At 24.8% G+C, this 10677-nt stretch overlaps 2 protein-coding genes across 2 annotated transcripts in view; one reads left to right on the forward strand and one right to left on the reverse strand.

Moving 5' to 3' along the window:
- The window catches only part of LOC126900266 (lipid storage droplets surface-binding protein 1), an 8247-nt gene extending 4795 nt beyond the window's left edge, over positions 1–3452 (forward strand). Inside the window, exons 3-7 of the mRNA XM_050675857.1 lie at positions 233–404; positions 710–870; positions 1241–1498; positions 2668–2769; positions 2844–3452. Coding sequence (XP_050531814.1) covers positions 233–404; positions 710–870; positions 1241–1498; positions 2668–2769; positions 2844–3029 — 879 coding nt within the window. The 3' untranslated portion in view covers positions 3030–3452. The remainder of the gene's footprint in view (positions 1–232; positions 405–709; positions 871–1240; positions 1499–2667; positions 2770–2843) is intronic.
- Positions 3453–4894: 1442 nt separating this feature from the next.
- Positions 4895–7368, reverse strand: LOC126900267 (elongation factor 1-beta). The gene is made up of 4 exons (XM_050675859.1): positions 7154–7368; positions 6872–7097; positions 5364–5553; positions 4895–5117 (listed from the first exon to the last, which is right to left on the reverse strand). Exons 1-4 carry the CDS (start codon positions 7231–7233, stop codon positions 4963–4965), a joined length of 651 nt encoding a protein of 216 aa, XP_050531816.1. The 5' UTR covers positions 7234–7368; the 3' UTR covers positions 4895–4962.
- Between the last annotated feature and the right edge of the window lie 3309 nt (positions 7369–10677).

A 10677-nucleotide genomic window follows, 5' to 3' on the forward strand; every position in this document is an offset into this window, starting at 1 on the left:
AATTTTTTTTTATTTAGATGCATGTCTTTACTTATCATTTGTTTTTTTTATAAATCTAACTCTTTACCTGCCCACAAGTGGTATTCAAAATTATAACTTTTTTTTTACCAATATTAAGGGTATTGTTACAGAATTACTAAGCCAACCCTACCCTAGATAATAATTCCAAATAAAGAGCTTTATTTTTTATTGCGAAAGTTATAAAAATTATAATTATATTATTTTTATACAGATGTATTATACTACAAAAACGTATGTAAGAGACAAAGTCGTGCCTGTTCTTAAGAGAGCTGATTCTGTTAAACAATTGGCAATGTTAGATGATGCTTTAAGTGTAGCTGATAAATATGTGGACAAATATTTACCCGATAAGGATCCTGTAGAAGATTTAACTGATAAACCGAGTATATTTATATTTTAAATTGTTTGTTTTTAATTAGAGAATAAAAATATTAACTCTTATTTTAGTAATATTTAATATTATTAATCGAGCACAATTAAAAACTATTTGGCATTCAAATATTTTTAATATCTATTTGGTAAAACGAATCTTAAGTTCTATTCAATGGTTTTTAATATTCGATAGTTATGCTAAAAATTATCATTCCGCTGGATAAAAATTATACGATAGCTTTGAATATTCGAAAATGCTAATCACTAATTTTTAGCTTAATGATTTATTAAAAATGTTAATTTTTTTTTCCTAAAGATCAAGAACCATCTAGCCAAGCTGTGAAAACTATCCGTCATGTCAATCGGTTTTCTAGAAAGTTACAAAGACGATTGACTCGTCGCACTATAGCAGAAGCTAAATTACTTAAAAAACAGGGTTACGATACCGTAAATTGTCTTGTTTACTTTGCAGATCTTGTAAGTATAAAATATTAGCTTTATTACATGAGAATACTTATAAGTTATAAAATAGTCAGTTTGTGTATTGTTAAAAACTAGAAAGTAAGAAAATTTTGTCGCAACTATATTCTTTTTGGGTTTTACAAACTCAATATATAATTTTTATAAACCGTCTGACAAATTATTTATAGCCATTTGCACCCAAATGCAGCGGGAAAGTTTCCTCTAGGAAGTAATTTTTCTCGATTATTTAAAGCTGTTAATTTATCATTTTACAGTTCTCAATTTTTTCTAGTAAAAAGTAAAGAAAAAAACTACTTTAAGAGTAGAAAAAAATGTTTAAATTGAACTAGAAACCTTCATTAATTTCCTTTAAATATTTCAATAGTTGGCGAAGGACCCAAACGCATTCGCTCAGAAAATTAAAGTTATTTGGCAACATTTGAGCGAAGATGAACCCGAAAATCAAAAGCCCCCAGAAAATATTGAACAACTTATAGAAATGTTAACCAGAGAAAGTGCAAGACGATTTGTACACGCATCCAATTTTGTTGTTAATAGCATTTACATGACACCTACCTATTCTAAAAGAGCATTTCATTTCATTGGCCAAGAAGCATCATATTTAGTGGATAAGATTTTAGAGGTAATTTTTTAAGAAAATTTTTATTTACATTATTTAAAAAAAAGACAATTGTCTAAATTTTAAAATAAAAAATACAATATCTAAAACTCTCTATTAATTTCTATCATATTCTTGGATATTTATTATTGAAAAAATAATAAATTAATTTAAAATTACCAATTTCAATAAATTTTGTTAATAGTGTATTGAATTTGTTTTTATCATTTAATTTTTTGTCTTTAATCGTTTATTATGTCTACAATATAAATTCAGGTTCACAAGATTTATCATTTTTTTAGAAATCTAATGCATGCTGTAAACCACATACATATTTAAAGGAATGAATTATCAAAATTATAGTCTTGATAATTTAATCCCTTCTAATTAAAAAAAAAAAAATTTGTTCCTACAAATTTTATATATTATACGTACAAAATGCTTAGTTTTTTCGTTTGATTTTTATTTTATTATTTAAAAAAATTATATTTAATTACTTAATAGGGATGAAATATATTTTAAATTATTTATCATAAATATCGAAACATTGAATATTTACAATAGTATCACAGAATTACTTTGTATATTAACAAACGAAAGAATTTCTGTTTGAGATTATACAACATAACTAAGGATAATTAGAAGAAATTGAATACGCTTTTATAGAATGTTCCATCATAATTCACTTATTTTAATATTAGTTTATATTGTCAAAAGGGGTGGATGGTTGGTTGATGTTCGGTATGTAAAACATCATCCTAAGTAATGTAAGGTCCACTGAAATGCACTGTAATTTTAATGTTTAAACGTGTTAGTGCTATAGAAAACATTTTGAATAACAAATATTAAAGGCTGCTACAAAAAACCTAAAAATTCTAATTATAATTATAATTCTTGAATTTTAATTGTTAGATGATTTAGATGACTTCATTTTTTTTATGGACAATGTGTTACTTGTTAATCAATTAGATATTGAATTATTAATAAAAAAATATATGTTTTAAATATATAAAAAGAAAATGAATTAAAATATTAAATTATGGTTTATAGGTATTAGTTATCATTAGACGCTTCACATATAAATTTATATTGTAACTACTATAAGTGAAGTGATTATTATTGCCTCCCAAATACGAAAAATGTTTGTAGAAGTTTTTAAATACGACCAATAATTATTTATTTTATTGTTACAGTACGCTCATTTAGAAGATGTAAAAGTCACTGTAGAAGATATAGCCAAATTTCAAATCGCTAAAACGAAAAAAAATATAGAAGAAATGTGGAAATTAATATTGGTAAAATATTATTATAGATTTTAACAGATAGCTAATGACTGATTTATCATTATTATTTTTATAATGTAAATTAGGAATACTTGTTAACGTTGAGAGATACATTAAAAAACTCGAAAAATAAAAGTTGCCAAAACAAAGAAAATGATGTGAATACATCCAAAGAGTATAGACTTAAGAAAAAATCACAAAAATCAAACGGAGAAAAAAAGCCAGCGGAACAGACGTCTTCTTCTTCCTCGACGGTGGACACTACGTCTTAAATACGAATCTTCAAAACCAACTTTTGTCATATTATATTAGCCCATAAATATACATGTTGTATTTATAAATATGTAACATTCAAATATTTTTTGACTTTAATTCGTATTTGTAATTTAAAATTTAGTATTTTATAATTATCTCTAACGCTGCATACATATATTAATATTAATATACAGTAATATTTAAATGGATAGACACATATTTAGTTTTAACATTGTATGTGTTAAAATAATTATAATTGTCGATAAAGACTGCATTTTTTTTTTGCTTTTTATTTAAAAAATGACATCTTGTTAGTGTGCCTATATATAGGCGCAGTATATGAGGAATTTCAAATGGTTGTAAGGTTTCAGTTTATTGGTGTATAATTAAACACTAAACGTACAATATTCAAATAAAATCGATGTAATTTTTTTTTCAGACTCATTGGAATTTTTTTATCGCATAAGACCCTAGACGCTTCTCTCCACTTCACCCACCCACGCTTAATCTCGTATCTTACATCCTCGTCAATACCACCGGTCTTTTGCACAACTGACCCTAAATACTTAAAACTATTAGTTGCCTCACACAAAATACTGGCTCCATTGTTGACTTACCAGGCATAAATCCAAACTGGTTTTTAGATACCGATGTCTCATTTCTTACTCTTTTATCTATTATCTTTTCCCAAATTTTCATACTATGACTCATAAGCTTTATGCCTCTATAATTTCCACACTCCTGTACATCACCTTTACCTTTAAATATCGGCTCCATAATACTATTCTTTCATTCATTTGATATTTTCCCCCTCCAATAAGATTTTATTTAAAAGTTCCTTCAACCACCTTATCCCAACACCACCTAATATTTTCCATACTTCTACTGGCACTTCATCTGGTCTTACTGCTTTATTCTTTTTCATTGATGCCACAGCCTCCCATACCTCTTTCTCAATAATTAAATCTACCAGTCATTCATTCCACAAGATATCCTCTAATGTCTATTTTTATTTATGAAAATTAAGTTAGTAATTGGAGCCTCAATGACTATTACTTAAGTAAAATTTCTGTTTGATATTTAATCTAATATAATTATATTAACTAAACACTTGAAATTTTTGACCGAGGGAAATTGTAAATTTTGGCTGATATAACAACTCTGATGAGAATTTTTCAAATATTTTATGCCATAGTAGTGACTAACAGAACAATAATATTTCATCCATTGAAAAATCGTGTCCAGTGTTGTACATATATACATCAGGGGACCTGGAGCCTCATAAAAATTCAGTTTTGCTGTTTGAATTGAACACTGATCCTATGTAAATCACTGTTATAAGGTATAATTTCAACTAAACAATTATATTTTGATGAGTGTTATTAGGAATCAGAAATTGATAGAAATAAACACAAATAAGAAGTCATTAAATTAAAAAATTAGACTGTTGTCACATAATAGTGCAAACATTGTTATTGATAATTTCTAAATATTATATTTTTAATTTGATATTACTTATATAAAGACAATTAGATCGAAACAAACACTACTGATAATACTATTAATGGTGTTTTTTTAAAAGAAGACATTAAATCAATAAGGCAGAAAATACCAAAATTAATTTTTAGTTCAAAAGTTTTAACCTAAAAAAAGTCCTGTCAAATATCAGATACCATCTTGCCAATAGATTAGTATTATTTAAAGTACAAAAAATGTACTTAGAATAACATCTATACATCGTCATTTAAAATATCTTTTCTGGTATTAATGTCATTACTTTAATTTGTGAAAAATTCCATATTGAGTTTATATTATTGTACAATAGGTTTTACAGTAATAACTTAGTGTACATAATCAAAAAGTTAAGGCCTATAGTGCAGTGTATTATGAATAAAAATTTTATTTATTTAAAAAAATATGTTAAGTTTTAAATTACAGAACATAATTGATTTAAATTTTATTGAATGCAGCAATATCTACAGATTGCACAAAGTCTTCAAATTCTTGAATTAATTCAACTAGAGCATCAACTGATACTTTATCATCTTCAACAACACACATAATTTGAAGTTTCTTTATACCAAATGCAATTTCAACCAGTTTGGCTAATAAATAAAAGATGTTGTAATTAATTTAAGTCATATTATAAAAAAACTAGAAATAATTAAAATATATCTACCAAAAAATTAAAAAAAAAACACTAGTTTTCATTTTATTTTCTTCAGATAGTTTGGTATTTATCAATTTTATCTTAATAAAGAACTATCAAATTATAATTTTTAAAAATAATAGTTCTTATGCTTCATAGTCCTTCAATTATACTAAAATGTTCACAACAATTTATAACTTACAAGCTCCCCAAACAAGGCCGTCCATTTGTATCGTTCTTACACATTCTTCTAATTTTTTCATATCTGTTTCATCATCCCAAGGTTTAACATCCAATACTATACTACTTTTAGCAATAACAACTTTTTTGGTTGCTTTTTTTTCACTGTAAGCTTTAAGCCTTTCTTGTCTAATACGTTCTGCTTCTTCATCCTAATTGTAGAAAATAAAATTCAACATTTGAATAAGTTGATATTCTTCAGAATTGAATCAAGTTCTGGTTACAAAACATGTCATAAGGGTGTATCATAAGATATTGAAAAATTAATATATTTTTTAGTAAATATCTATGCTATAAATTGGTAAGATACTGAAGATATTTTAATAGAGGATGGTCAAAAATATATTTTAAATGAGGAAAAGAGAAATATGTGTGATAGGGGTTAAAATTTATTGCAGGCGTTTCTAGTGTAATAAAAAATGAATTGATCATAGTTTCCATGGAGGTTGTAGGAGCTTTAGTCTTCATAAAAAAAATTGTAGCTCTGAATATATTAAATTATTGAAATGGGTGGGAGATGATAAAGCAGTAGTTTATGGAATCACCTCAAAGGGTACACACTTATATAGTAAATTTATATATATCAGGGTTTAAAGAAACAAAAAGCATAGAAGAACCAAATCTCTATATCATTTTGAACATTTTATACATGGATAAAATTACTAACATTTTAATTATATTTTAAATCATCCTCATTGACCATCGCTAAAAGTTAGAAAACTAAGTCTACTTTTATAACCCTTACTTTAAGTCCTGATTTAAATTTTAATCATAATAAATAATGTAGACATTTTTAAACAATATAGGATATACAGTAAGTAAAAAAAAATGTTCTATTGTTCACAATATTAATAACAATGGAACTGTTTCTTTACTTATTGAATAGCTTATATAGCTATACAATTATAGGTGTTACATGTAAAGGCAAAAACAAATTGTAACCATTAATTTATTAGATTGAATACATATCATTATGTTTTTAATAATATTATTCTTAATTTACTGTACTTTTTATTTATTATAATTCTTGTAGATATAAAAGACAAACTTATTTTTACATCTTCTAACATACTTTAACCTTTTAATTAGCTCAAAACCAATTTTTATTGATGAGCTAAAAAACAATTTCAGAGATCAATTTTTCAACTTTCAGCTTAGAAAAAAAAATTATACTTTAGTTTCGTTGTTCATATTATATAGAATTTCTTGGTGTTAGAAGTACAGTTCAAACTTTAGAGCTATGGTTGTAAACTAAAAAAATGTATGAATAAACAATAGTATAAGAAAGATCTGAAAGGGTTAAGAATTCCTTTCTATAACTGTTTAAATGATACTGTTTAAAAAAAATAGTTAAATTATAACTGACAGGAGAGCATATGCCCCTACCACGAATCAATATATACAAAGTGATTTAGCAAATTTATTGTATTTAATGGACAACTATAATACGTAATATATTACTAAATTTACCTCTTCATCATCAGATCCAAAGAGATCGATATCATCATCATCATCAGCTGGTTTAGAAGAACTTCCTTCTGTTGATGAAAAATCAGCCTTTTTGTTGGGAAATTGTACTTTATCTTTATCAGAAAAAGATTTAATATGATTATACCATCTTAACACATTAGGAGTTTTAGCTTGAGGAGTCTGTATAAGGGCGAAGGTATCTAAATCAGCTTTTGACGGTTCAAAACTAAAAATTTTATATATTATTAAAGAACAAAAAAAAAATTAAGGTTAGGTTCTTACCCAACGATGTAACTTTTAGAACTTAAGTAGTTTTCGAGATATTCAACGCCTTGAGGAGATTTTAAATCAATTGAAGCCATTTTAAAGTAGTTAATGGTAATATAAAATAGATAATTGAACGACTTGTTCAAGCTTTTAAATTATTTTTAATTATTAGAGCTACACGTTACGAACCGTAGATGGAGATAAAAAGATTTATTACAAGCTAAGCTGTATATACATAAGCGGTGTTCTTTAGGTTAAAGTAGTGTTGGCAATAATGTTGATAAGAAAATCAGTTTTAAATTATCATTACTAGATGCCACTTTGAAAAAATGATAGATTAATGGATTCACAGATATAGATAATGAACCAGATAGCTTGCTGGCCTATATTGCTAGTTTTTGCAGGTGAAGCCAAATAGCCGCCATCTTTTTTAAGGCCAACATTTATTTTCCTATACTTCTTGTACAAATTATTTTATTATCAGAGTAAAAAGTTATTGATAACAATAATTTTATATGAAATATAAAGAAAAATATTTAGCTTCACCAGCTAATACAATCAATATAGGTTAGCTAACAATCTAGTTTATTATCTATATCTGTGGTTAGAATCATCAAAGAATAGATAAATTCTTATCTAATCTGTAAAATTTTTTAATCCATGATACTAAATAGTGATAGTATATCGAATATAAATATCGATAACACTAAAATATCAGAAAACGTTTAGTTGCCATTAATTACCGAAATAAAATATTGGTAGCATATATTCATTGATTTTTAACTAAAAAACAATTTGATATTGATATTAATATTTCACAAACTTACTTTTAGAATCTTAAAAATAAAACTATTTTCAATTTTTATAAATTCAAAAAATCTATGAAAAAATTAATTGAACACAATTTACACGAGAAAAGGGAGTGTGATACGATTATATTATGGAATTTCGAAAATATTCGACGAGTAATAAGCTCTAGAGACAAATATATTTTCAGAATACAAAATTTTAAAAATAAAGTGGGGGATCCTGAAAATACATGTAAAATAGTACACGGAAACAAAAATATTGCGGCCAATAAAAATATATTTGATATTAAAATAATAGCACATAAATATTTAAATAAATGCAGATCAATTACACACAATAAAATTCAATACAGCAGTAGAATTTGTGATTGCATGAAAAAGTTCTGCAAATTAAATTTTTTACTTTATAAACATTTCAGGGGGATTGAACCCCAACGCCACTAAATACAACCTTCAGTTTAAATCGTAATTGAAGAACTTTTTTATTAAGGAAAAAAGCGTTTACTTTAATAAGTCTTATGAAGTTGAAAATTATTAAGCATTAATTCTTAACTAGTTTAACGCGAGGTAAGATAGTGAGGCTTCAACGATTTTTCATGACTTTTGTAATTGTATTTAAAATCTAAAATTTGTATAAGGACTATTTCTATATTTAGCCTAACACTACAATTTTTCAAATCGTCTTATTCAACGTATAAGGAGCGAAATATGAGTTTTCTTGAATATTGTTATTTTTGTCATTTTTTCCTAGTTTTGAGTTAATATAACGAAAACATCTGTAAAACTTTGTAATTAATACACTAGGGTAAAAAAAATGGGTCGATTATTTATTAATAGCTATTAAATAATACTTAGAATATAATACTAGAATATTTAAGTAAGAAATTTGAACATTTTTCTTATGAACACTAATACCTGAAATTTTGAAACATTTTATCAAAACACGCTAACTATGAATTTTTAACCAAAACTAATATATACGTGAACGCATGTATGCTAATAGAAGTGAGTTAAAAAATGGTATTGTAAGTCATTTATATTTAGATGTTCAGCAAAATGTGATTTTGAGAAATACTGAATTTGCCATCTTACGCTAAATTAATTTATATACAAAATGGAACAGATTTTATTAACTAATAAATCTTGTAACTTTTGATTAAATAATAATTTTTTTTCTAATCACTATTGATCGGGGTCGGATTTAGACCTATGGAAAATATCGTATTATAAAATTAATTAACAAAAAAAAAAAAAATATCAGAAAAATTATCACTAATTATGACAATCTAACAAAATTTGTGATGGGTCACGATGCGTTCGTTCCCTCTTAATTCAGGCTTGCTTTTTGTTAAATTCAAATAAATATGAATTTTTAGTATATTTCAAAGTTAAAATTATACAAATTTAGTTATTATACACAAATATATTTAATAAATATTTATCTTTTACTACTGGTTTTAATGAAAAATATTTAAATTATTTATCTAGAAAACTTTTAAAATTAATTTTAACGTAGGTTTTTAATTCTCTACAATACTAAAACCTATTGTTGAATATAATAGGATAGTAAAAAAAAGTATTTACTTCAAAACAACAATAAAATATACCAAACATTTATCTAATTACTCAAAAGAATTCAACTGTCATAAAATGTCTGTTTTATTTTATATTATATATTAATTCATCTAAGACAAAGAATTTCATCTTTAATGTGTTATTGATGATTTTATAATTTAGTTGTAAGAATAAGATTTAAACTAAATTCTCTTTAATAAGAAAACATAATTTGTGTCTCTACAGCAATTAATTCGTAAAAGTTTATACACATGAACCTTACTTAGGTTTGAATGGATTGAGTTTCATTTTATTATTGGAGACAAATATTAAAAAATATACTTTGGCATAGCCCAAAATAGAAAAAAGTATTTCAAAAAACCAAATAAAATATTAGCTGTACTAAGTTATGAAAGATGTTAGAACACAGTATAATTTAATAATAAAATTTTATATAGATTTATTTCGATTTTTCCAATTAATGTAAACGCTATAAATTAACTATAATCAATTAATATATTATATATTGGATATTGATAGTTAAATTATATTTGAATTATTATATAAATTTAATTGTCACAAATACTTCTCTTACTAATTTTATAGGGTAGCTTACTTAGAAATTATAAAAAAATAAATAAGTATACTATTATATTTTTTGCAAAATTTTCATACAAAAGTGAAGCCACTCAATTTTTTCTAAAAACTTAATGATAACTGGTTAAAATTTCTCATAGTTTTATGGTCTCAAGTGTTATTAGATATATACCGATAAAACATAACTACTAACCAATTATAGGAAAAATAAAAATATTTTGCAAAGAATAAGGACTATTAAGTAATGTTATATAACATAATTTTTCTATCTTTATTAATAATTAAACTACCTATACAAATTTAACCTTAAAACAAAATTTATTTTTAATAAATGGAGGAGGATACATCTCATCACAAATTAACCATTTATACAAGCCACAATAAATAAATATCATTTAGATTTTATATCTAAAATCTATTAAAATGAATAAATTGTTTACATTAGTAATGTGACAAATCCTTCAAGATCCAAAGTCAGCAATATTTTTATTTTATCCAATAAAGTTTTCACAGTACTTTTTTTTAATAAAAAAGTAAAAAAAAAATATATATTTATTTGACAATTTGAATAAGCCAAAA

This window comes from Daktulosphaira vitifoliae, unplaced genomic scaffold (assembly GCF_025091365.1).
Source record: "Daktulosphaira vitifoliae isolate Bord-2020 unplaced genomic scaffold, ASM2509136v1 Scaffold_3, whole genome shotgun sequence".
Taxonomy (NCBI): Eukaryota; Metazoa; Arthropoda; class Insecta; order Hemiptera; family Phylloxeridae; genus Daktulosphaira; species Daktulosphaira vitifoliae.

Bases quoted from the DNA above. Each gene is read 5' to 3' on its own strand.
- LOC126900267 (XM_050675859.1), bottom strand. From the start codon at position 7,233: ATGGCTTCAATTGATTTAAAATCTCCTCAAGGCGTTGAATATCTCGAA. The intron at 7,098-7,153 runs GTAAGAACCTAA...TAAAATTTTTAG, and splicing joins TCTAAAAGTTACATCGTTGG to TTTTGAACCGTCAAAAGCTG. The intron at 5,118-5,363 runs GTAAGTTATAAA...TTTATTTATTAG, and splicing joins CGGCCTTGTTTGGGGAGCTT to CCAAACTGGTTGAAATTGCA.